General features: G+C 51.7%; 10 protein-coding genes; 4 read left to right on the forward strand and 6 right to left on the reverse strand.

Moving 5' to 3' along the window:
- Nucleotides 1–351: 351 nt before the first annotated feature.
- RCC_12119 (uncharacterized protein) lies at nt 352–4,904 on the reverse strand (the record flags this gene model as incomplete). XM_023766158.1 has 9 exons in its annotated part: nt 352–1,045; nt 1,096–1,483; nt 1,548–1,998; nt 2,051–2,857; nt 2,935–4,495; nt 4,547–4,591; nt 4,644–4,674; nt 4,725–4,799; nt 4,883–4,904. The coding sequence occupies 9 exons, from the start codon at nt 4,902–4,904 to the stop codon at nt 352–354; spliced, it is 4,074 nt and encodes a 1,357-aa protein (XP_023621926.1).
- A 903-nt stretch (nt 4,905–5,807) lies between these two features.
- Nucleotides 5,808–7,544, reverse strand: RCC_00941 (related to multifunctional beta-oxidation protein; the record flags this gene model as incomplete). XM_023766159.1 has 6 exons in its annotated part: nt 5,808–6,458; nt 6,518–6,677; nt 6,730–6,976; nt 7,033–7,168; nt 7,222–7,349; nt 7,406–7,544. 6 exons carry the CDS (start codon nt 7,542–7,544, stop codon nt 5,808–5,810), a joined length of 1,461 nt encoding a protein of 486 aa, XP_023621927.1.
- Nucleotides 7,545–7,596: 52 nt separating this feature from the next.
- RCC_00942 (uncharacterized protein) lies at nt 7,597–8,133 on the reverse strand (the record flags this gene model as incomplete). XM_023766160.1 has 4 exons in its annotated part: nt 7,597–7,604; nt 7,671–7,725; nt 7,775–7,963; nt 8,029–8,133. 4 exons carry the CDS (start codon nt 8,131–8,133, stop codon nt 7,597–7,599), a joined length of 357 nt encoding a protein of 118 aa, XP_023621928.1.
- Nucleotides 8,134–9,055: 922 nt separating this feature from the next.
- Nucleotides 9,056–9,769, forward strand: RCC_12280 (uncharacterized protein; the record flags this gene model as incomplete). The annotated part of the gene is made up of 1 exon (XM_023766161.1): nt 9,056–9,769. One exon carries the CDS (start codon nt 9,056–9,058, stop codon nt 9,767–9,769), a length of 714 nt encoding a protein of 237 aa, XP_023621929.1.
- A 354-nt stretch (nt 9,770–10,123) lies between these two features.
- On the reverse strand, nt 10,124–11,794 carry RCC_00943 (related to deoxyribodipyrimidine photo-lyase PHR; the record flags this gene model as incomplete). XM_023766162.1 has 2 exons in its annotated part: nt 10,124–10,876; nt 10,931–11,794. 2 exons carry the CDS (start codon nt 11,792–11,794, stop codon nt 10,124–10,126), a joined length of 1,617 nt encoding a protein of 538 aa, XP_023621930.1.
- Nucleotides 11,795–12,375: 581 nt separating this feature from the next.
- RCC_00945 (uncharacterized protein) lies at nt 12,376–13,989 on the reverse strand (the record flags this gene model as incomplete). Its single annotated transcript, XM_023766163.1, has 1 exon — nt 12,376–13,989. One exon carries the CDS (start codon nt 13,987–13,989, stop codon nt 12,376–12,378), a length of 1,614 nt encoding a protein of 537 aa, XP_023621931.1.
- A 699-nt stretch (nt 13,990–14,688) lies between these two features.
- Nucleotides 14,689–16,511, reverse strand: RCC_00946 (related to permease of the major facilitator superfamily; the record flags this gene model as incomplete). XM_023766164.1 has 7 exons in its annotated part: nt 14,689–14,987; nt 15,047–15,482; nt 15,555–15,632; nt 15,689–15,867; nt 15,924–15,992; nt 16,048–16,178; nt 16,231–16,511. 7 exons carry the CDS (start codon nt 16,509–16,511, stop codon nt 14,689–14,691), a joined length of 1,473 nt encoding a protein of 490 aa, XP_023621932.1.
- A 947-nt stretch (nt 16,512–17,458) lies between these two features.
- RCC_12348 (uncharacterized protein) lies at nt 17,459–18,070 on the forward strand (the record flags this gene model as incomplete). Its single annotated transcript, XM_023766165.1, has 1 exon — nt 17,459–18,070. One exon carries the CDS (start codon nt 17,459–17,461, stop codon nt 18,068–18,070), a length of 612 nt encoding a protein of 203 aa, XP_023621933.1.
- Nucleotides 18,071–18,813: 743 nt separating this feature from the next.
- RCC_00947 (uncharacterized protein) lies at nt 18,814–20,256 on the forward strand (the record flags this gene model as incomplete). XM_023766166.1 has 5 exons in its annotated part: nt 18,814–18,856; nt 18,909–19,044; nt 19,100–19,633; nt 19,691–20,089; nt 20,145–20,256. The coding sequence occupies 5 exons, from the start codon at nt 18,814–18,816 to the stop codon at nt 20,254–20,256; spliced, it is 1,224 nt and encodes a 407-aa protein (XP_023621934.1).
- Nucleotides 20,257–21,662: 1,406 nt separating this feature from the next.
- On the forward strand, nt 21,663–24,195 carry RCC_00948 (uncharacterized protein; the record flags this gene model as incomplete). XM_023766167.1 has 2 exons in its annotated part: nt 21,663–23,245; nt 23,295–24,195. The coding sequence occupies 2 exons, from the start codon at nt 21,663–21,665 to the stop codon at nt 24,193–24,195; spliced, it is 2,484 nt and encodes an 827-aa protein (XP_023621935.1).
- Between the last annotated feature and the right edge of the window lie 97 nt (nt 24,196–24,292).

The raw sequence follows: 24,292 nt of genomic DNA on the forward strand, positions 1-24,292 counted from the left end.
TGGTACAAACGAGGTTATGTCGACCTGAGGTATGCTATCAAAACCGCAAAATGTAGTATTGCTGACGCACATATGCGCAAAACCTATGAGCGTTACAGGGGTAATATCTCCTACCAGTCATATACAGTGGAGAATTGCTCTTGATACACCAGCATGCTCGCTGGCCATATGGCACTACCCCAACCCTAACCCTAATAACAACCACATAATCTTTCGAGACAGGAGAGGCGTCTAAGGTGTAGATGGTACACTTAGTACTCAGCAAGCACACAAGTCTCAGATCTATGATGTAACAATGCTCTATCTAAACACCACCCAATCGTCTCTCGCTCTCTCATCCAACCCACCCCTTCAAAACGCCCTCAAGAAAAACGACGAAATCGTCAACGCGCTGCCAGAAACTCCCCGACAAAGAAACTCGACATCAAAACTCGTAGTCACAGCGAATAAATATCCACTTGCACTAATAGCCACCGTCCCATTCGTCACAAAAGTCTGATATACAACTCTCTGCTGAAAGGGATAGAAACTCATCGCAAGCCAGCAGGTGGTACTGCTATCCGCCAGAGTAATCCGAGCATTAGCGTTCAAGGTGAACGTCTGACGGAACTCTAATTGTGGTATGATGTATTCCGTGATGGTGATGTCGTTGAATGTGTAGGTGGCGTTTGCGACGACGGGGGGGATTGGGATTGGATTTATACCGGGTTTTTGTGGGTATGTGATGAGTGAGATGTCGTCGATGGTGAGTATACCGCCTGCGGCTGAGGATTGAGATTGTGCGATTAAGGTGAGAGTTGTGATGTCGACTGAATCGAGGCGACCGCTGAGATGCACTTTGGTTTGCGGCTGGTTTACTGGGTAGTTGAGGAGTCCGAGTCCATATGAGCCTAGATTTACGACAGCGAGAGCGCCGTCTTGGGTGAGTCCTGAGGTGCCGATGCTGAATGTCATGTAGTAGGCGTTGCCAGCTGATGCACTGACTGGGGACTGTAGTGTCTGCCGCAGATTCAGATAGCCCGAATCGCCTGTGAAGGAGATGGCGCTACCAATACTGTCAGCAAATTCGTCATGTAGTGTGGATTTCTGACGTACGCGGAATTGTTAGATGCCGCTACTGAAGCACCCTCCTGGAATGCAACGGTCCAGGGCGACAAAGCTCCTGTACTGAAATCACCATTGGAAAGTTGCGATGTGCCGATTACAGCGGAAGGTTCTGTTCCCGCAAAGACACGGACAACACTGTCGAAGCCTCCAGTAGTCAGAGTTTCGTCTGTAGGGAACATGGTCCTCTTCAGATCGCATCGTCTGGTGGAAGATTGCCAGCTGACGCCCACACAAGCTGTACCTTGGGATGTGCAAGCATTGACGCATGCACCCAGGTCGCGTGCAGCAACGGGGTTGATACCGTAGATGTTAGCACTGCTGCCGTCACCGCTGGTTCCTGAGTAGTCAGCCCCACAGAGGATCATATATAGACTGCCTAGAAGTGAAAAGGAAGTAGTTAGCTTCGCGACTTGATAATGGTACTTGGATGATACTCTTACCATCGGCACCTGTATACATCTGACCATTGTCTGCGGGACAAGCCACCCGGCCGTAACTGATGTATGATACTACGCTCGTAGTGAATGTCGCAGTCGACGCTGGTTGGATCGATAGCGATGTGGTTGTAATAGTCGACCCAGCACGAGTGGTAGTAAAGGCTAATGTAGTCGTCTGACCAGGCACAGAATTGGTCATTACGACAGTCTCTGCTGCGAGTGTCGTTCTTATCGTCTGTGTGAGAGTTGATGCAGGAATCACGCTCGTTGTTGTTGAAACGATGATAACTGTGGATCCAGCAGCGGTCATCACCACATCACGAGTGGAGATTACGGTGGTAGGCTGGAGAATGGTCGATGCTGCTGCAGTGGAGACGATGGTCGATATGATTGTTGCTGCTTGCTTAGTACTGACAACAGTAACCACTGCCTCAGTCCGTGTGACAAAATTGGTCTAGCATGAACTGGTTAGCATATCCTGCCATTGATTTGACGATATATCTTACGATCGTAGAGCCCGAAACCGTGCTCACACTGATGACAGTTGATGTTGAAGCTGGTAGTGCGCTTGTAATGGTCTGGACGACAGTTCGACCGGCCTCAGTAGTTGTCACGAGGGCGGTGCCAGTCTCTCGTATCGTTGTCTCGTACGATATTGTTCGAGTGCTCGCAGGCAAAGTTGTCGTTTGAGTCGATACGACTATGCTACCAGGTAGGTAAGATGTGACGACTTGCGCTGGTCTAGTCGAAATGATTGTGCGCGTTTCGAACTGCGTAGATACCACGGGCGTAGGCACATACGTGCTTACGATGATAGAGCCTGGCGCTGTGGTGGTTTGTATTTGTAGAGAAGTCACCGTCGAGGCCGGTAAAGTGGAAGTCACTTGCTGAGTCGACGTGACAACAATGCCGTCGCCAATAGTAGTTGTAAGAAGACTTGTTGAGATCACAGTACTTCCTGGGATCAACGARGTGACTGTTTGAGTGACGTTGTAGGTGCTCCCAGTGACTGTGATTCGTTGTGTCTGTGTAAATGGCGGCGGTACGCTGATCAAAGTGCTCACTATGATAGAGTTTGGAGCCGTGGTTGTTTCGACTTGAACAATAGTCAACGTCGAAGCGGGAAGCGTAGATGTGATGCGCTCAGTCGAGGTGGAAACAACTCCGTTTCCAATCGTAGTCGTTATGAGATTAGTGGAGACGACAGTACTACCAGGAATCAGAGATGTGACTGTCGTCGTGATCGTAATCTGTTCTGTCAAAGTCGGCGGGGTTTCCGTCACCGTTGACACAACGTTAGAAGCCAGGGGTGTCTGTGATATATGTCAGCCTCTGATCGCTCTCCACAATAGGAGACAGAGCTGTCGAGCTCTGATAGGAAATAACATACCGCAGTAACAGTAACAGGTACTGAAGTAGTTAACAGGACAGTAGTTGTCGAAGCCGGCAAGACAATAACCGCAGTACTTGCATCCCGAGTAGAAACCGAGAGAATCGTAGTCGTCTCTCCACGCGCCGTAGTAGTAAGAGTGACTGTGAATGAAGATTCTAGTATAGTACTAGTAGTAGTCGTCGCAGGAACTTCCAACAGAGAGGTACTCGTCGAAACCAAAGTCGTGATCGTAACAGACTGACTTGCAGAACTCGAACTGTCCACTTCTTCACCAACGTCCTCGTTTGAATCGAGTCTGACAGCAGAGAAGGTAGGATCGTCAGAGTCAGTTTGCCCGTTGACTTCGGAGAAGAATATGCATTCGCCCGAGGTGTAAGATAGAGCAGCACAATCCTCCATTGCTTCACATCGGGAGATGCACTCTACTCCGACAGCACGTTTGAGCAGAGACTCGCGGCCAGAGATTGTTCCATTGTAGATCTCGCCGCAAGCTACGAGGTATGTCGTGCCGTCGCTCTCTGGGCCTTCATAAGATCTGCTATCGTACGCCGGACATGCACCAATGACGGCGTCTTCAACCGAATTTGATGTTGCTTCTGGGACTGGTCCAGGGATGGTGGTTGTGACTCCACCACTGGTATAAGTTGTGGTCAAACCCCCTGTTACTGCAGTTGAGAGCTGCCCACCCGATGTGAATGTTTGTGTCGTGCCTCCGATCACTGCTCGGACAGCAGTGCCACCGTAGACGTAAGTTCCAGGTGCTGTCGGAGCAGTAGGAATTGGAGATTCGGTTGGCTCAGACGAGGTCGTTATTGACGGGTTCTGCTGGGCATTACTACTACCAATCGGAGCGGCCGTTGGCAATGTGCCGCCTTGTGATACTGTGGCGTCCATCGATGTTGATATCAAGCTTGTGCTAATGACAACTGGCGGGACGGTTTCTGCGGGCTGTTCAAGTTCCATTGATACATAGTATCGTCTTTGAACTGCAAATATGATTCCAGGGACGCTTGAGATGCTGTCCAACCTGATATCGCTGCTTTTGACGCACATTTGCGACAAAATGTTGTATCCGACACCGACACATTCTGCGTCTGCGGTGCACGCAGCAATGCATGCCTCCTCGGATGGGATATCACTTAGAGTAGGTGAGGCTGTCCCTTCGTAGTTGCGACCACAGAATATCAGATAGGAATTGTCGTTGCCGCTAATACCGGCGCATGATCCAGGAGGGAAGTACAGGGTACCGTTGGATGCTGGGCAAGATATTGGGCGCACCGATGCTGACGCGCAGGCCACTTCGGTCGACTGCGTTGCTGAGGGTAGCGTCTCAGCTGAAGATGGTGCTGAAAGCGTGGGGCCGTCAGAGATCGACGGCCCAGTTGGGTAACCTGTTGACAGCTCGCTGGTGGAGTCAAAGATTGGCGAAGCGCCTTGAGATGTCGCCGGCGATGGCACCCCCGGCGATGATATCCCCGGCGATAGTGTGACATCTCCTCGACTGGAAAGTGGCGATGGTGTGAAAGTGTAAGGTAATGAGGAGCTACCACTGGAAACCCTGCATAGAGTGAGCATACCTAGTCTGTGAGTGCGATACGCTTCGACCTACCATCCGAGCGAGGGGAAAGTGAATGTTGTGGTCGTCGCGCATGATCTACGGTGATGTATCAGCAGTTGCTGTGCACAGTTCCCGGGCGATGAGTTACCTATATACGGTCTTCGTGACCACCGGAAGCACTGGGCAGTCGATTAGCACTGCTTCATCCAAGCAAGATCGTTCATGATACCTTGGCCTTGACAGAACTGTCCTAAGAGGAGAGCTCCCAACCCTCCACCTAGCAGCCGCATGCTGTCGATGAAGTCTGTTGAAGCATCGGCAAAAATTAGCTCGCGGCAAAGTATTGGCATGCGTGGAATGGCCCCTGGCTTCGTTGCTGTTGCGTACAATGCATTCCTTCCGCTACCATATTGTTGCCACATGCTTGAGCTCCACTTATCGAAGATTCGAGGCCAATCATCCCTCATCGACCCGGTATTCGTACTGTGCTCACAGACTACGACTCGTTGCCATGAGTAGAGCTGTCGATATGAGGATTATTCGTCGGGATACGGCATCCTTATTCAAACCGTAGTGTCCTAAGGCCTCGCTTTCTACAGAATCGACGATTCTAAATCTGCTAGAACCATTGCTACTAGCAGAGTGTTCCATTGATTAACCGAGAGAGCAGTTCATGGCGCTGTTCTTGTTGATGATTTCTCACATCGACAGCTCTGGCCTTGAGCCATCATGATTTGACATTAAGGGCTGGCATCTCCAGAACCATGTCCGACCTTGCGGGAGAATCAGGAAGCGAGCTGGGGTGGCTCGAGCCAGAGACTTCGATGTGGTCGTAATTCAAGGAGCCGGTGGAGATCACTGCCCGAGAACCGTGGACGACCTCGCTATCATGGAATCGCACAGTCATTGCTCATTTCCATCAGACACAGCATTGGATACGCTGTTCCATTGGTCTTGACCCACGACAGACATGTCCAAGGTTGTCCACGCATCCGCTCTGGGCGATGTCTTCTTGTAACAGGTAAGTCGGCAGATCAGATCAGATCAGACCAGAGATAGGCATCGAAAGGCTTGTATCAGACATTGGACTCATGTGTACACAAATCAATCGCTTCCAGGGAAGCACATGTCAGGTACTCCTCAAAGAAACATCATATGCTGTTGTCGGTGAATGGAGGAAGGAAGAGGAAGAGGAAGAGCACGTGAGATGAGAAGACAGGGATGATGAGGACTTGTCTCCGTGAATACGAGATTTACGAGATGCTTGACGGGCATTTCCCTCCCCTTCTTCCCAACCCCAACATCACGGACATCAAAGTTTGGCGCTGGCCTTCTTAAGAGCCTGCTCTGCGGCTGCATGGGTATACCTGCCGCCATCAGACGGACTCTCCGGCCAGTCGGCCTTTTCATCAAAGCGAATAATCTCCCCAAACCTGGCCGCGACCGCTTCAACTTCCGGAGGACCTTTGGTGAAATCCAAGTCTGCACCTCTCGCTCGCTGCCATCTCGTTGCTGCGAACCAACCTCCAGCCGCTTCGAAAATGCCACCGTTGTACGGAGGCTTCTGGCTGCACAGTGCGGTGACCAATGGAGCGACGAATTCCGGGCGAAGTGCTTGAACCTCAGCCTCGGGCCAGATGGTTCGCGTCATGTTGGTCCCCGCGGAAGGAGCTACCACATTCACGAAAACGTTATACTTCGCACCTTCTCGCGCTGCAGCCTTGGTGAAGCCGATGATGCCCGCCTTCGCAGCAGCATAATTGGCCTGTCCAAAGTTGCCGTAGATTCCAGATGTACTCGTGATGTTCACCACACGGCCGTACTTTTGCTTCACCATATGCGGAAGTGCCGCGCGAATGGTCTTGAAGGTTCCTCGCAGATGGCAGTTGATGACCTGACTCCACTGTTCGTCCGTCATGTTCTGGAATGACTTGTCGCGAAGGATGCCTGCATTGTTGACAAGCTGAGAAACATTCGGTCAKTGGCTGTCCGGACGCATTGTTCGTTGATGCGAGCGCTTACCAAATCGATCCGGCCATATGCATCAAGCACGGCTTGCACGACGGCATCCCCACGCTCCACCKTAATGTCACAAGCAATGGCTTCGAAYCCTTGCTGCTTGATCTCATCGGCAACGGCTTGTGCGTTTGCCACATCGTTCACGACCACTTTTGCTCCGAGTCTGCCTTGGGTCAGGTCTGCATCTTTTCGCCAGGCATTACTTCGCGACTTACCTTGCGAGATCAATCGCATAAGCTCTTCCCAGTCCAGCACCAGCGCCGGTGACCAGCGCAACCTTTCCCTGGATGCCGAGAGATTCTGCGCTGACTGGCTTGTTATCAGGGAGTTTGCCAGAGCTGGCAAGCAATCCCATCAAGTCTGCCGGCTGCTGCGGGTGCTCCGCGTTTTTAAAGTCCACAACCTTGGACCAACCCGCAAGGACATGCTGAGCGGTGAGTCCATCGGTTTTGAGAGCCAGACCTGGTCATAGATCTTGTTAGATCTTTCATCAATCTGCTACAGATTCATGTACTTACCTTTGCTTCGCTCCCATCGAATCTTGGAGAAGTGACCGGCACCGGCCTCGAAGATGCTTCCATTTTCTCGGCACGAAGAATGTGTCAACACGCCCACAATGGGAACGACGTATTCGGGTGCCATCAAGTCCATCATCTAACGCAGACGTGTGAGTATGCTTCGGAGATGCACACTTTGGCTCTACTGACCTCTTTTGGCCAAACTGTCTGCGTGAGACGGCTTGCAGCTCCGGGCGCCAGAACGTTGGTGAGAATGTTATATTTGGCTCCCTCTTTCGCCAGCGTCTCCGCAAAGCCAACGAGGGCAACCTTGGCAGCTTCATTTCCAACATGTGAGCGTCTTCTCGCACGAATTGTCTCGATTTTAGCTAACCTGCGTAATTGGATTGACCAAAATTTCCGAAGAGGCCGCTGGCACTCGTGGTTTGGATGACTCTGCCGTACTTTTGCTTCCTCATATATGGCCAGGCTGCTCTAGTTGTCTTATAAGCACCTTGCAAGTGGACGTCCATGATAATGTCCCTAGAAGAGGTAAGCTGGTTTACTTGTCGATTGAGCGTCCGCTTACCAGTCTGAAAGCATCTAATGTCAGCATTGTACGCTGTCGTTCGGTTGGATCTGGGGAGTAATGCACTCACCCTCATCTTTCATCTTCCGAATCGTGATGTCTCGCAGGATCCCAGCGTTATTGATCTTCCAAATCTGTCAAAACTGCATCTTCTCAACCCAACGGGAATCTTACCAGCACATCAACCCGATCAAAGTGCTTAATGGCCGTCTCAATGATCTTATCGCCTTGTTGAACAGGGTCATAATTCGCAACAGCAACACCTCCATTCTTGGTAATCTCTTCAACAACTTGATCGGCCACAGCACCACTTCGAGAATTTCCTGCACCATTAAAAGTACCCCCAAGATCATTGACTACAACCTAGAACGAAATGTCAGCAAGTGAATCCATGTGGAGTAGTAATCAGTAATGGCATCTTTCCATACCTTGGCACCTCTGGCTGCAAAAAAGCGGGCATAGGCTCTTCCAAGACCAGCTCCTGCTCCAGTTATGACAACGACTTGTCCATCGTAACGAATCTTGTCTGTCATCTTGGATTCAAATTTTGCAATGTTTGTTTATGTTTGTGCAGGTTTGATATACAATATGTTGGACCGAGAACATATAGTCTCGGCTATATGAGAGCGGGGCTGGGATTTGTTTCCGTGCAATGTCCGGCTGTGACTCTCTCTGCCAGAGCGACATGATGGAGTTCAAGGAACTGGATAATGTTTTTTAGACTATGCTGAAGTCGTCTGTTGCTGTCTGTGATCTGATATAGCATGAGCAGAAAGTGGATGTAGGTAAATTGGAGCTTCAGTCTCAAAATGGTCGACCCTTTGTCACAACAAAAACGAATCATTGATGCGATTGGACAGTGGAACGGCTGCTTCACCGCAGGCAGCAGTATCCACATGTCTGATCTCTTCCATGGTGGATGAGGGAACACCTCTGCGATTGGAGACAGTGGTGCAGCTGACAAAAAGCTAATGGACATCAGGCAGCAGCATTCCCGCAGTCCATCTAGAATTCCTTCCTTCAAAAAATTAAGACCAAGATCGATTCAACACACCATCAGAATGCAGCAGAATTGGAACAAAGGAACCTTCAAGCGCTTCTCGATACCATCCCCAGACCAGACCACACGAACGAAGCACATAAAGATGCAGTCTACTCAATCCACCACCTACGTGGCAAATTCCTAGTTTCCGCATCTCGAGATCAAACGGTCCGAATCTGGAACATCGAAACCCAAAGATTACTTCATCCACCTTTGAAATCCCACAATGCATCCGTCCTATGTGTGCAATTCGACGAAAGTGTCGCACAGGATGTCATTATCTCAGGGAGTGGCGGCGGTGTCAATAATGGAGAGGGTGATGCAGATTTTATTGTCTGGCGATTCTCCACTGGAGAAATTTTGAAGAAGGTTATGAGTGCTCATAAAGAGAGTATTTTTAAGTCTTTGCTTTGATGATGAGGTTCTTTCTTGTTACTGGGAGTAAAGATACGAGGATCAAAATCTGGAATCGAAGGGATTATTTGGTGGAGAGGGATGATGGGAAGATTATTATTTTACCTGCTTATAGGGAATTGCGCTGTCTGAGAGGTCATGTCGCTGCTGTTAATGTCGTTAGGATATTTCAGCATACTCTTGCTTCTGGAGGCGGGGATCGGGTTATACATCTCTGGGATCTTCGAACGGGGCAGATGTTACGGAGTCTAAGAGGGCATGTCACCGGTGTTGTCTGTTTGCAATATACGGGAAACTTGATCATCTCCGGGTCATCCGATAAAACTGCACGTATCTTCGATTTGGAGCGGCCGGATGAAGAGGTTCAGATTGCGTGTCTCGAAGGGCATGAGGGTATCGTTCGTGCTTTGCAGGTTCAAAAGTCGGAAATGGAGGCAAAGGTACTGCTGCAGATCGTGACGGGGAGCTATGATGGGACTGTTAAGATATGGCACCCTGATGATGGTGATTCGAGTTGTTGGAGGCCTCATCTCACGCTTTCGGTTCAGGAGGATACTACGGGAGACGAAAATCGGGTGTTTAATGTTCAGTGTGATGAGAGGAGATTGGTGTGTTGCTCGCAGAACAGCATTGTACTTTGGGACTTTGGCTTGGATGAGCAGGATATAAGTTCTGGTGAGGTGGATTCTGTGCGGCGTGGTGGAGAGGTGTAAATGGCGKTTCACGCCGGTTGACCATGTCGATACAGTATATTGACAAATATGTGTTGTCTTCACTATCGGTGTATCGTGGAGACACCAAAATAGTGGACGAAGGCCTCGTGTACGAAACTAAATGGTATTCATGGAGCGCTCAAAATTTTGTTCCCTACAGGTCAGATTTCACCTGACACGCTGGGCGGCTCTGTCGTAGTATAGTTGTGAACAAAGTGATAGAGAGGCCACGTAACATTGACTACAGAAGACTCGTGTAACGACTTTGCGGGTCTGCTAGCAATGCAGTTGCAGTCTGTTGATGCTAAACCAATCCTCGTGCTGATCTGGGCATTAGTTCCAGTCCTCCACCTTCTACGGATCAGGAGCCTCAGCCAAATCCCTCTTATATCTCTCCTTAGCTCTCTGCGAAGTCTCCTTATAATCGACATGCGGTCTCGGGTATCCCAACTTCTCAAATTCCGCTTTACTCAACCGCTCATGTGGCGCGAAAATCGCCTTGCCCTTTACATTCTTCAATTCAGGCACCCATTTACGAATATATTCGCCATCCTTATCACATTTCTCGKCTTGCGAAACAGGATTGAAGACGGTATAGCTCGGTTCCCAACCCTGAGTATTATTAGAAAGATCCCAATCGATCAAATGTTGGGCGAAAAATCTCTCTCCTCTTCTGTAATCGATCAAGAGGTTACCGGAAAGGTAGGAGGAAACATTCATGCGGCCTCTATTGTGCATGTAGGCTTCGTTTGCGAGCTGGCGCATACTTGCGTCGACGAATGGAACGCCTGTCGTGCCTTCACACCATTTCTTCCAGCCTTCCTCATCTTCTTCCCATTGGACATTGTTGAATTTCATATTTTGAGGGAGATTGAGAGAGCTGTGCGGTATCATGGCTGTGATGTGACGATAGAATTCCCGGAATACTAGCTCGCGGACCCAGGAAGCTATTCCAGCATCCCCGGCGTCGAAATGTTTGCCGTTGTTGTGTTTGGTGCAGGCGGCTAGAATCTCACGAATCGAAATTATGCCTGCAGATATGTAGGCTGATAGGCGGGATGATGGATCAAGTGCAGGTTCCGAACGATGGGCAGCGTAATCCCCGACCTGCATTATGATGTTAGTGATTTAGAGATGATCTTCAATTTGAAGACAACACACCTTATTCTGCAAGAAGTCTTCTAGCCTCTCCATCGCTGCATCGTGACCCGCAGGCCAAAGCTTGCGGATCCTTTCTTTCTCCTCCTTTGACGCAAATTGCTTCTCTTCCGGAACTTCGGGCATCTTAGATTCGAACAGCTCTTTGAATTCCTCTCTCGCCTTTTTGTCGTTCGCCTCTGGTGGAGGCACCAGATCAAGCAGCTCTGGATTCTTCTTCGTTTCCACCAACCATGCTCGGTGGTAGGGCGTGAAGACTTTGTGAGGCCCTCCAGCACCAGTCTTCAACTCCCCAGGTATGACAACTGTTTGATCGTGCATCACATCAAAACCAACACCATATTTTCCCTCCTGGAATTTTGAAACAAGATCGATATCTCGACGTAGCTCWTCAACTTCGTACTCCATATTCGCGAATACATGTGACACGTCATGCTTCTCCACAAATTCTCGCACCTTATCGCTCTTATCCTTTCTCTCTTCAGCAGTCACGATCGCTAGAGGAATGTTCTTCTCTTGCATCTCCTTCTTCAACATTTGCAACGTCTCGAGGATCAAATCGGTACGTGCAGGACTTGTACCATGCCACTCGAGATCCTTTGGCGAATGGAGATACATCGTGATCAAACTTCCACCTCCCTCTTTGGCCTTTGTGGAAGCAGCATGCAGGGCACGATTGTCTTGTGATCGCAGATCCTTGCTGCGAAACCAATGCAGAACATTTCGCGGTTTGCCATGGCTCTTATTCTTGGTGAGCAGCTCTTTTAGCTGATCAAAGGGAGTATCGTTGTCAATTTCTTTGGCGCGTTTCGTGGAGGGATGCTTCAGGGCGTCGTCTGTACTGGCAGATCGAGCGTGCTTGGACATGACTGGTAGTAGGGGCAAAAAGGTGCGCAAGAGAGGGCGAAAAGGGGTGAGCAGGGACATGCGATGAAATAAGAAGCGCAGAGTGAGGGATACGAGAACATTTCTCTTACACTTTCGGGCTGCATCATCGTTTGAACGTGCACGAGCGCCAATGGATGGTCGATGATGCAGTGGGGAATGTTGAGAGGTGCGGAAATTTAAGTTCACGCTAAGATCGATCGATCGGATGCGATCTCGCCATGGGCTTGGCGACTTCTCCACATCATTCCTYTCACGTTGAAATTTGACCTCATCAATGTCGACTATTGGAAAAAGACGCTGGCTATCGAAGAAAGGTAGCAAAATCAAATCCCTTCACATTAGAACAATATACATTCATTAAGATCTATCATCTACTGGATCATCGTGCCAAGATTATAGACAATGGCAATGAGCACTCATTGACCTCGTTCCTCCCCAGTGACAGACCATGTAAGCAACACCTTACTTTTCCTTTCTTTCCTTTCCTTCCGGAAACAATCCTAATCCTGGCCTGGATCCAAGATAGCGCTGATGAGAGCACTGCTATGTTCTACTCTCATCTAGAAGAATATGCCGAAAAGGGCGATTGGGATGAGAGCAAAGGTCGAAGAGACCTTTGTGCGGTCCGCAGCACCCGTGTATTCGGGAGGCGCAGGTGAAGAGTCAGTTACGCTCGCTGGAGGAGCTTCAGCTGGCATTTCCGGCGCCATGGGCGCGGCGGGTGCTGCCTCAGGAGCAGCTGGTGGTGCTGCCTCAGGAGCAGCTGGAGGCGCGGCCTCGGGAGCAGCTGGTGGTGCTGCCTCGGGAGAAGGTGGTGCGGCTTCAGGRGCAGCGGGTGGCGCAGCTTCAGGGGCGGCGGGTGGTGCAGCTTCAGGGGCGGCGGGTGGTGCAGCTTGAGGAGCGGCGGGTGGTGCGGCCTGAGGAGAAGCTGGTGGTGCGGCTGCTGGCTGACCAGCTGGTACTTGTAGTTGTCCATCAGGAATTTGCATAATGGTGTTGCCTGAAGGAGCAGAGGGAGGCGCAGCCTGTGCTGGAGGGGAGGCAGCGGGAGCCTCTGCTGGAGGGGAGGCAGCAGGAGGGGAGGCAGGAGGAGCTTGGGCCGGTGGAGCTTCTGCTGGAGGGGAGGTAGGTGGAGCTTGGGCAGGAGGCGCAGCAGGAGCCTCAGCTGGAGGGGAGGCAGCCGGTGGAGAGGCAGGAGGGGCAGCGGGGGCTTCTGCTGGTGGAGATGCAGCTGGAGGGGAGGCAGGAGGAGCTTGGGCAGGCGGAGCTGCCGCGGGTGGTGCCTGCGCGGGTGGCGCTTGTGCTGGAGGCGAGCCGGCTGGCACTTGGAGTTGGCCATCACCAATTTGCATGACAGGGCTGCCCGAAGGAGCGGGGTGGGGTACAGCCTTCTGGTACGTCAGTTGAGTGACCTTGGTCGTTGTGGTAAGCCTCTTAGTAGAGGTGAGGGTTGTAGTTGCCTTCATAGATTCAGAGCGCATGACATATGATGGCTGAGAGTGCGAAGCCGGTGGCGCGTGGTAAGAAGGAGAACTTGGTGGCGAGTACGAGGCAGAAGGGGATGGCGCCTGGTAGGTTGATGAATGGTACGGAGGTGGAGAGCTCCCAGCATGTGTGGGCTTCATAGTGGAGTGTTCGCTGGTTGGTGGATGATATGGAGGTGGTGCAACATAGCTTGGCTTCATGGTGGAGTGCTCGCTGGCTGGTGGAGTGTACGACGGAGCAACATATGTTGGCTTCATAGTGGAGTGTTCGCTCATAGTTGAATGATGAGTAGTTGGCGCAACGTATGTAGGCTTCATGGTGGAGTGCTCGCTGGTTGGTGGTTTGGAATACACGGGAGTGCTCATAGCGTGCGTCATCTCGCTGGAGCTATGGACTGGCATTGTGTGGCTAGAGCTGTACGTAGGCATCGTCTGGTAGACCTTGGAAGAACTCGAGCATTCCTGGGAGCTGGAAGGAGCAGAGTAGGAGGCCGCAGAGTGTTTGGCTGATGGGGGAGGCATATGCGTGACCGGCGGGACGTATGTGGCCGATGTAGGGTGCGGAGGCATCTCCATTGAAGAAGTGCCGTAGGATGGAGGTTGAGGCGGTCCATAAGTAGCAGCACGCTCCTGGTTGGGGAGTGCATATGCAGCTCCAGCGGCAAAGCCGATAAGAAGAGTAGAAAGCATCGTGATGTCGAAACGAACGTGATTGCAGTTGAAGATGTTAGCAGAAAATGCAATTCATGGCAGTACTGCCTTGATATATTCTGGATTTCTAGATTCGTCACTTTCCCGCCACTTGGTTAGCACTATTGGTTTTTCCTGTTGAAGACATTCAGCTTGTCATTCTTGCTGGTATACAATCCGTTCAGGATAGCGCAAGGCGTCATGTTGAGGACGCGTACCACATTGCAATTGCAGCCTACTCCATGCTCTCCACCAGGTCACGTCAAGAAGTTTGGCAACTGTCCAATGCCTGTAGCGAGTTTGCTGATATGTAATGTCAATGGTCGAGCAGCGGAGAGATTGATTGCGTAGACGAGCGATGAGCTGTCGATCGAACGCCGAGCGTGGTGTAATCAAGTGCGTCTGGGTGGACGACCCAGATTTTGGCACCGCGATGGTTCATCCTCGAAGTTTGGAGAGCACCGGACATTGCATACATGGATCCAATGGGTGCTTGTGTAGATGCTGCTTTCGCTGCTAGATCTGCCACTCAGCAGGAAGGTTTTCGTGCTGACCGCATGTCTGCCGCAAAACAATTCCGAGTTTGGCCAGCKACTGACAGACCGACAGGCATTATTTTGCTTACGGGTACATGGAATAATGATGTTGTTACTGTACACATAGATCAGACTGGGATGTCGGTCTCTTCATTAGCTATTACTATGCAACAAATCTGAAGCCGGGCACCTTTTCCAGGATTTTACCGTCTCGGTCAGCTTTACGGTTTTGCATCTTGAAGAAAGCAACYAGCACGAGGGTGATTAGAATGTAGGTGAATTGCAGCGATATCGTCGTCCACATTCCAATCAGGTAGTCCGGGCTATCCTGAGGACGGAAGATCGTGGATCCACACACACCACCCGCTGCTCCCATGGTGATCATCACGGCAGCTGTGATGCCCTTCTTCTCCATTCGAGAGCAGTTGTCCTGCCCCAGTGTCAGTGTTGCGGGTATGTTGCCTTCGAACCGTCAGTACAGTCTAAGCGAAATTAAGTGCAGTCAAGGGGGAAATACTGACCTTGAGTTCCATAGGTGGCGAGGAACAGCCCAAAGTACCGGGCGCCTGGAGGTCGAGCGTATAACACTACAAGTAGTCCGACGATACCGATGATAGACTGGAAAGTCATAATAGGCCACCGCATTTTGATTTTATCGGAGACGTACGCCCCAGCAATGGATCCAAAGATGGTGAAAACGTATGGCGGAGACGACAGAAGTTGCGCCTTGGCGTATTCGAAGCCCAAGCCTTGCCTTAGAATGATAGGAGCGAAGAATGCCAGGGAGTAGACACTCGATGCCTGTATGAAGTACATGAAGCCATAGAGCAGAATTTTCCAGTCGAGGACCATGCGGAGAGTCTCCTTTGCACTCGGATGGAGGATTTCYACGCTTTGTGTTTCTTCTTTCACGCGTTTGAGAGCGATGTACTTTTGTCGTTCGGTCAAGAATTTCACCTATAGCGGCGGGGTCAGCGTCGATGGACATGGGTCTAGTTCTGATCATGAGCGAGATATGACAGAGCCTACCTTCTCGGGAAACTCGATCAGGAACATGGGCGAGATCAGTCCTGCCACGACGGTGGCTATGCCCTCGACGATGAATATCTAGATATTCATCAAGTCAGCTCGTTCTAACTTGTACGAATAGTGTAGATTCTCACCCAACGCCACCCTTGAGCATAAAGGCCATCCCCAACGCGAATGAGAGACAAGACGTAGGCAAAGATCGGGCCAAAGCCAGAAGCTAGTAAAGATGCCATGTAGAAGATTGAGATCCGTCTCGCCGTCTCGAATCGTCGATACCATGATCCAATGATATAGACAGCTCCGGGAAACAGACCTGGGAGAATGTTGTCAGTCATAGTTATATATGAGTCGATCTATATAAAGACATACCAGCCTCAAAGACACCAAGAAAAGCACGGAGCACGGTGAGGATACTCCAGTGTGTGACAAAGCCCATTCCTACAGCTTGTTAGCAACGACCAATCGAGGATGAACATATGCTACTCTGTCTCACCCAGTACGCATGCTCCCCAAGAGACGATCAAAAAGCTGAGCCACCAGCGAGCTCCAACGCGACGAATCACATAGTTCGATGGCAGCTCAAACAGGCCATAACCGATGAAGAAGACAAGGAGCGCAATATTGCTTATGTTGAGATAAGTACTACATCGTGTAGGGGTTGTCTCATGGAACTCACTATCGATTGCCGACAAGTTCGAGATCGACGCTCATGTTCGCAATAAAGGCGGCGGATATATTAGAGCGGTCCAGCAGCGACAGCCCGAATACCACACAAAGCATGGGGAACACCCGAAAGTCGATTTTCCAAACAATCTTGCGCTCTTCTTCCGGAGTCCAGTCCTGTGCTGCCACATCTCCAATTCCCTTTGCAGACTTGCTGGATTTAGTAGACAAATGCTCGACATAACCTGTCGTACCCTTCTCTTTCTCGCCAATTCCATGCTCGACGCTCTCCATGTTGACAGACAAGTTGACAGAGAGCAGATTTGAAAAAAATCGAGACTCACCGAAGGGCGCACGAGAATCAATATGTCCTCCGAGCAACATCAATTATTCCGCCTTTGCCGAAGAGCTCCTGCTTGCTGTGCAGGATGTGCCACGGCAGGCATCCATTCCAAGCACCTAAGAGATTCTCCGCAGCGGAAGTCCAGCGAGTTGACACCGCCAAGCGTGAGTCTAAAAGCCTTCACGGCATGGAGTGGACCTCTAGAGCTACAAGGGGTTAGGGATACAGCAGTCTCTCGCCTATCAGCCAACTGTAGCAACCCAAAGGCATTGCGAACGCACGCGACGACCAACAACGTGCTGCACTAGAGCATGTGCTCGTGTCGTCCACGTGCGATCGCCAATGATGCAGGAGCTCCTACGAATTGGATGCAGTTTCCCCGCAGCAGGTCAAGAATACCAAGAGGGCCAAGGAGAGATCTACCTGGGGAGTCGAGAGAACGACTTGTGACTGCTTCTGTGGAGTCGCTTTCTTTTGGACGAACCCGAAGTCTGTAGTCTTAAATTTCTGGTTTCTCCTGATGCGTCTCAACTTTTAAAGGCCCGAGGATGTAATGAACGGCATGGCGGCCGACTCCTGTGATATTGATGGCTTTTGCACCGGTGGGTACGCGAAGCGGAGCCCAGAGCTTCTTCGTCAAAAGCTGCAGCTTGGGTAGTTGCACACTCATGATGACGAGCTGGATTGAACCACTAAGCGAGGTACTGTCTTGACCATGTTGACGGTAGTATTTCTTGATGATGATGGTCTTGTCCTGCTGTGAGTCTGTGAGATGTGAGCCGGATATTGTTCTCCGCAATTACGCTTCCTCGGCAAAAGTATACCCGTTGCCGAGTGTATGAACACCACTCAATCTTGGATAACGGCCTTGCGTGAAACGTGACGATACCATCGAGAAATGTCCAAGTCTACACATTCCTCCACCAGCCCGGAGAGTAATCATCCGGACTTTAATTTGACATGGGTTCAAAATCTTCTCAATGATCCGGACATTGTTCAGCTCCCCGGTCAGGACATTGTTCATCTCCCCGGACAAGCAAGCGTTGACCCGCGATGGGAAGGTCGCACATTCAACAGCATGTTCAATGTCACTCTGTCCCATGAATCCGGCATACGGGCTAGCCTATCCTTCCGAAGACCTTGTCGTGAGCCAGATGCTGTCGTCAAAGATGAAGACTGTTATCTAGTTTCATTGGGCACCGGACTTGATGGGAAACCCGGTCGAGCTCATGGAGGACTCTCGTCTCTCCTCTTAGATCAGTCCACTGGATCGGCGGCGGTTCGCTCAGCCAAAGAAGAGGGTGATGATCCGCCCGCGACTGCGACTATGACCGTCGACTACAAAGCCTCGATCGATACGCCATGTGTCATTTTGGTCCGAWCGTGGGCTACAGAGCTCAGTGGAAGGAAGGTCTGGGTGAAGGGAGTCATCCAGGAGGATGGGAGCGGGAAAGTGTTTGCGACTGCGAAAGCACTCTTTGTGCATCCAAGGCCAAAGGCTTCGTTGTGAGAGTTCCCAATGGTTGTGAAGAGTGGAAACCGGGAAGTTGATACTCCTGGCTTCTGGATCGAAATACTATGCCTCTCTCGTCATAGTGTAAGATACTCCGATCGAGTATCTGCCATTGTCTCATCATCGTTGGCTGTGATATCGGCAGAAGTGTTGATAGATCAGACGTTGCTCATTCCTAGGTACTGCGAGACTGGCTGGTATTTGGAATCCGTTTGTTAGCAGGAGCGAGTGTGGCTTGCTGCAAGCCTCACCATCGAAGAATTATGGATAATTCAATAGTCCCAGCCTCCCAGGCGTGGCTACTTTCGGCGAAATGCAAGTAGTGAACTCAAGTAGGTGATCTACATCGCAATAAGCGACATTACGCAGCCGCCGTTCCTTGGTATATGATCTAGAAGTTTGGTTGACTCTCTTGGCTTGTCCCTGACTTTTTAACATCACCTTCCACCCTCCCTCCCCACCTGGACAGAACGGCCTCGTCTAGAATTCAGTCTCCGCCTCACAAGGCYTTTGAGCGCGCAGAAGGATAAAGTGCCATGCAAAGTTGCACGCGTTCCAGAGCTCGTTGCTGAGGATCATCAATGTGTGGGGTCAGCCTTATTGGTGGTGAGATCATCATATAGCTGCTGATCGGGCATCTAGCGCTTCTTTAGAGTTGCTTGCACCGCACTGCCGGGGCAGCGTTAATAATTCCGTGGAGAAGGAACTGTTTACGGACGTCTGGAACAATCCGCCCAAGCATGAATCTGCAGCGACCTCTGGCTGCAGAAGGTAGTGTTTCTGGTAGAGGCAATTATCATCCGCAACTTACGGTCCATGTCTCATTTTGTTGCAGCAGGTAGCCAAGGCGAGGGTGACTTCAACCCGATTGTCCAACCAGTCGTCTTGACAGGAAAGAAGAGGCCGGGTCCGAAACGAGATAGCAAGCCAGCGCCATCCGAAAAGCTCGAGAGAAATCGGCAAGCACAGAGGTTGGTCGGAAGATGGATACCTGTTCACGCTTCAACTCAGCTGATTCATCAACAGAACTCACCGAGAGAGGAAAGAGCAATACACCAAAGATCTAGAACTAGAGCTTTCCAGGCTTCGCGAACTGTTCGTGAACACGGCTCGAGAACGAGATGCAGCGCACCAGGAGAGAGATGAAGCTCTCAAAGCCCGAGACCACCTTCTTGAGGAGAATAGAAGACTCAAAAACGCGCTCCAAATGTCTTCCTCTACAGCGGGTACCGACTCTGGATATGATGGTATTACCATGTCCGGTACGAGCACACGGACTAACAGTATCTCCTTCTCAGGCGGACTGTCAACCAACCTCTCACAGTCAGTACTCCCTGGGGCAGGCTTCGTGAACGAGCAGCAGCAACCAAAAATGAATATATGGGAGCTCAGCGAGACTCGTGGCTTTGCCTCTGACGGGCCACTCCAGACCACACCGCCGATCAAGACAGAATTCAGAGAAGGTTCAGCTCAGTCGTCAGCCGGTTCTCTCATGCCAAGTCAGCCTTCAGCTGCCGTCGAGATCGACTACGACGAGCTCGCCCTAGATTTTGTGCTTACGTGAGTCGTTGCAGGTTTACAATTGCGATTGATGTACGACTAATTCCCTTTCGTCAGCCTCGAACGGCCATGCATGGGACACTTACAGTATCTTACAGTCCGCGCTCACAACTTCCCGCAATGTCCACAATCGGAGATGCCTGGCCAACCCATGGAAGTACCGGATGATGGAGAGAATCAGCACATTTCTGGCCATGCGCTGATGGCTACAGCGCCTCCTTATAGTCACATAATGGACCATCCGGCCGATCGATATCCCAACGAGCTTCCGCAAGTACAAAGGGAGGATCTTCTGCGCCTGCTGAACCTTAGCTCGCAACTGCAGGTCACGGAGGCGGAACTTCCGCCCGTCAAGGCTTGGATTAGAGTCATGCAAGATGAGCGATTCAAAATGTTGAGTGCAGAAAATTTCGCAAGATTGAAAGCTACGCTTGCCAGGAAGGTGCATTGCTATCGGTAAGTCTTTGCTGGAACCGGCGTTGTATGGAAATGATGGCTAATCGGATGGTAGATTCGGTGCAGTCCTCGAAGAGCAAGATATAGCGGATGCAATGCAGGCGATTCTCAACGTAGGGAATGGGCCTTTCAATGTACTCCCCGCAGCTGGACCGGCGCTTGCGTGACGAAGATGACTGGGATTCCGCAAGAGCACGGGGATGTTGCACTTGATGCTATCTCGCTCTGCGAATATGATGTTGACATTGCGAAAATAACTGTAATCTCCTCAAGAATGCTTTGATATAAGATAAATTGATATCAGCAACACGATGGCATGGAATAAAGAGCGCGCCTCACCGATCAGATCTAATCTGTGCGTGTTTGATGGACGATGAACCTCAGCTTTCTACCCTGCGAGGACTGACTGYGTCGTGCCTGTGGGCCGTGGCACACTTTGCGCTGATCATGTGGATGATGTAAGGTAGGCACGATCGTCTGGGCGCACATGCACGGCACAGATCAACGTGGCGCAGTTGCGTACGCTGCAGCACACGTCCGAGGGCTCTGTCGCATCGAATATCGTGAAACCAGGGTTTGGAGTATTGCGAGGCACGGAACGACGCCATGATGCTTCCATATGGCGTAGAGAGCTCTCATGCATGAGGCTCCGAGGCGTATGCGCGATGGTGGTGGCTGAGCAGAAGAGCTCTAGGTACTCTCGCTGTGGAGCAGCTCCTCCTGGTTCAAATGCCTTCGCTCGCTGTGTTGATGGCACATGGCGAGCGCGTATCGTGAATCGTGACACATGTCAAAACAGCTGAGTAGACGACGGTCTGACATTGATGATGTCTGCGTGATGCAGGGGTCCCCGGCCATGTTGGCCTGGCTCATCTCTAGCCACGACAAGGGTAGCCATTGCGTTGAGATGCCGTACCTGAGGCCGTGCTGTGAGAGGCCAGATGCTACTGCAGCAGTGTGCATAGATAGTGCTCTAAGTAGATAATGGAGACACCCAAACCTGATCTGTACGCTTCCTGCCCGGGTTCTGTCAATGCGTACCATTGTGTCATTGACGAAGACTGGGGCTGTTAGATTACATGTCATTTATCAGAACTAGCGTGCCGAGCGAGGAACGCGTGCAGTGGTGCGTTCCCTCTTCCTGCACGATACTACTGTATCCTGTTTTCGCACAATTGCGTATCACTCTTTCCTTCTTTGCGTTCGCTCTTTCGCTCGTTCCTTGTTATTCTCCCATTCCTCGGACTTATCTTGATCCAGCACGTGGCGATCGCCATACTTTCGACCGCGGCGGAAGGGGTCCGGGCCTTACTCCACTAAACCAGGCATACTCTCCGGCCGGCGGACTTTGGAACTGCTCCCAAGCGACCACGGTTCTACGCGCATTGCACTTGATCCTCTCGGGTCCTGCTGCACGGCACTGCATTTAATACATACCCTGCATCCGCCGCCCTGCAGATCAACGCGCAGGACTACCAAGCGCCCGTGACCGACCGGCGACAACAGCAGCGGCATCATCTTCACACATGTATACATAACATCTGATAGCTGAACCCACCGGCCAACCGCCGAAATGCTGCGACCGGCGACACCGTTATCGATCATCTTCTTCGTCGCATTTGTGCTACTGCTACTCAGCACCCTGTCCACGCCAATAATCAAGAGCATTCCCCTGGGCCGATATCAGAAATACAACTTTGGCGTGCTGGGATACTGTCACGACGATGGCACTTGTGTGAGCCCACGCCTGGGCTACAGCACTGACGGCCTGTTCACCTCGGACGGTACCAGCGGCACCGATGGCGACTTCACGCTCCCATCCTCCACGCGACACAGTCTGTCTGCAATTCTGATCATCCACCCGATTGCTGCCCTGCTTGCACTCATCTGCTTTGGCCTTGCATGCGCCGCACATCTCCGAGGACCAAGTCACTCGCCCCGATACCTTCTCGCCTTGCTGATCCTCACCATTCCGACGCTACTATGCACCATCCTCGCGTTCCTCGTCGACATTCTGCTGTGGGTGCCGCACATGCAATGGGGCGGCTGGATCGTGTTGGGCGCCACCATTCTCATCATCGCATCAAGCATCGTGACATGCGCCATGCGGAGAACGCTCGTCAGTCGCAAGGCTAGGAAAAAGCGAATCGCCGAAAATGCCGATATGAATGGCTCGACCTACTACGACGCCTTGGCCCAACAGCGAATGATGGTGGATGAGGCTTTGCCAAAAGCAGAGAGTCCGCCACCCATGAGTGGAAGTACAGCAGTGGAAAAAGCGGAGGGACAGCAGTACGCGACGTATGAGATGAAGCGGGAGGTTGGCACTTCACATGGGGACGACGACCGTACGCCGCTCAACCCGACCGCAAGCATCCGTTCCGGCAGCGCGCACGGCGATATGGGAGCGCGAAGACCTTACGGGGACGACGGCGCACCACCAATGCCTGTGGGAGTAACACGAGATCAATACGGCAATGTCATCGCAGCTACGGGAGCTCCGGGAGCCGCACTTAGGTCACAACATTCACAAGGGTCGCTCAATTCGAATTCTCAATCGAATGGGTATTCTCGCGGAAGAGGCGGCTATCCTCCAAATGTTAGAGGCGGCTATCCTCAAGACGCAAGAGGCGGCTATGCTAGAGGCTATGGTGGTCCCCCTAGAGGAGCATACAACGGCCCTCCCAGAGGAAGAGGGGGGTTCCGCGGACAACCACCGCCGCCAGGTTGGAGAGGTCGAGGAGGCCGTGGAGGTGCTCCTCCAGGCATGATACCCAGCATGATGCGGGGGAATGGACGGCCGCCCCCGGGCTATTCTGGTCCACCCCGTGATCAGTACGGCAACGCGGCACCGAGAAACCAATATCCAGAACCGAGAGATCAGTACTCGCAACCAAGAGATTACTACGCGCAATCGAGGGACCAGCAGGATCAGTTTGTCGCCGGGCCCTTCATCGGACAGGCGATCGAAATGGACGAACGCACAGGCTCTCCACAAACAGCGCAGCCGCCGTATGCCAACAACGATTATGGATTGAGAGATAGCGACGGCGATGTGATGGGTATGGTTGGTCTACAAGCGGGAGTGAACGACGCGTCTAGCAGTAGACCGTCGCAGAGCGAGATTCGAAGTCCTACGAGCATGTACTCGGACGAGTGAGTGCATCGTTGGGTATTGCTGCCACATAACACTGACATTTATCAGACGCTACGCTCCACCTCGCGCGCAATGGGAAGACCGAGTGTCGCCCCTTCCTCATCATCAAGGTCTCTCAATGCCAGACGTGTCGCACGACAGCTACGCAACAGATGCGCACTCGTCTGCGGCACCGTCAAGTAATGCACTTCCAAAGTCGCCAATGGGAGCCTCTGCCAGTACACGCTCACCGACGAGCACCAACCCGCATTACGGCGACGAAGTCTACACGGCGGCGAACCCGGTGCCGGCCAGGAACCGAGCAAATTCGGAGAATTACTATGAAGATGTCGATCCACGCTTCACCGTCACATCAGATGAAAGCAAGCACCAAAGTGTTCTTCCTTCTGCTCTTACGCCAGGAGCAGCAGCGGGTGCAAGATCTCCGCCACCTGGTATGCAATCACCTTCCCTCAATTATCAAGGCCGGGATGAAGGAACTATCAACGTTCCTCAGACCGAAGCTATTTATTACTCTCCCTCCCAGCGCGGCGGGCTCACTTCTGATGAGGATAGCAGGAACCAATTACCTTTAGACAACGGCGGTGGACTATCTGCAAGACGAATTGTCGTCAGTAACCCTGATTACCTTGAGATCGAAAATGATGGCGCCAGGAGTCCGGGCGAGGGAAGCGAAGCAAGCCATTTCACTTCCGTGTCACAGCGAGGCATCAATCCTAATTGGATGCCGCCGCCTGGAATGGGCAGAGGGGGTGGGATGACCCAGGTCAGCTCGGCTTCGGCGGTGCAGAGAAGGAAAGAAGACGCCATTCTGACTACAAACCCGGACTTTGCGTTGCCCAGTCTGCCCGGTCAGAAGGGGCGAGGTGGTGCTATTGGGCCAGCAACAAGCAGAGGTGCAGTGGGCGGATTGACGCCTGCAGGCAGGTAWCCCGTTCCGGATCTCTAGTATGCCGGACGGCAACCCAGGGGGGATGTCGGGCGTGATGTTCCCGAAATTTGCCAACCCATACAGCTAGATGAGTACGGGGAGGTGTTGATAAGTC

This window comes from Ramularia collo-cygni (genome assembly GCF_900074925.1).
Source record: "Ramularia collo-cygni strain URUG2 genome assembly, contig: RCC_scaffold01, whole genome shotgun sequence".
Lineage (NCBI taxonomy): Eukaryota > Fungi > Ascomycota > Dothideomycetes > Mycosphaerellales > Mycosphaerellaceae > Ramularia > Ramularia collo-cygni.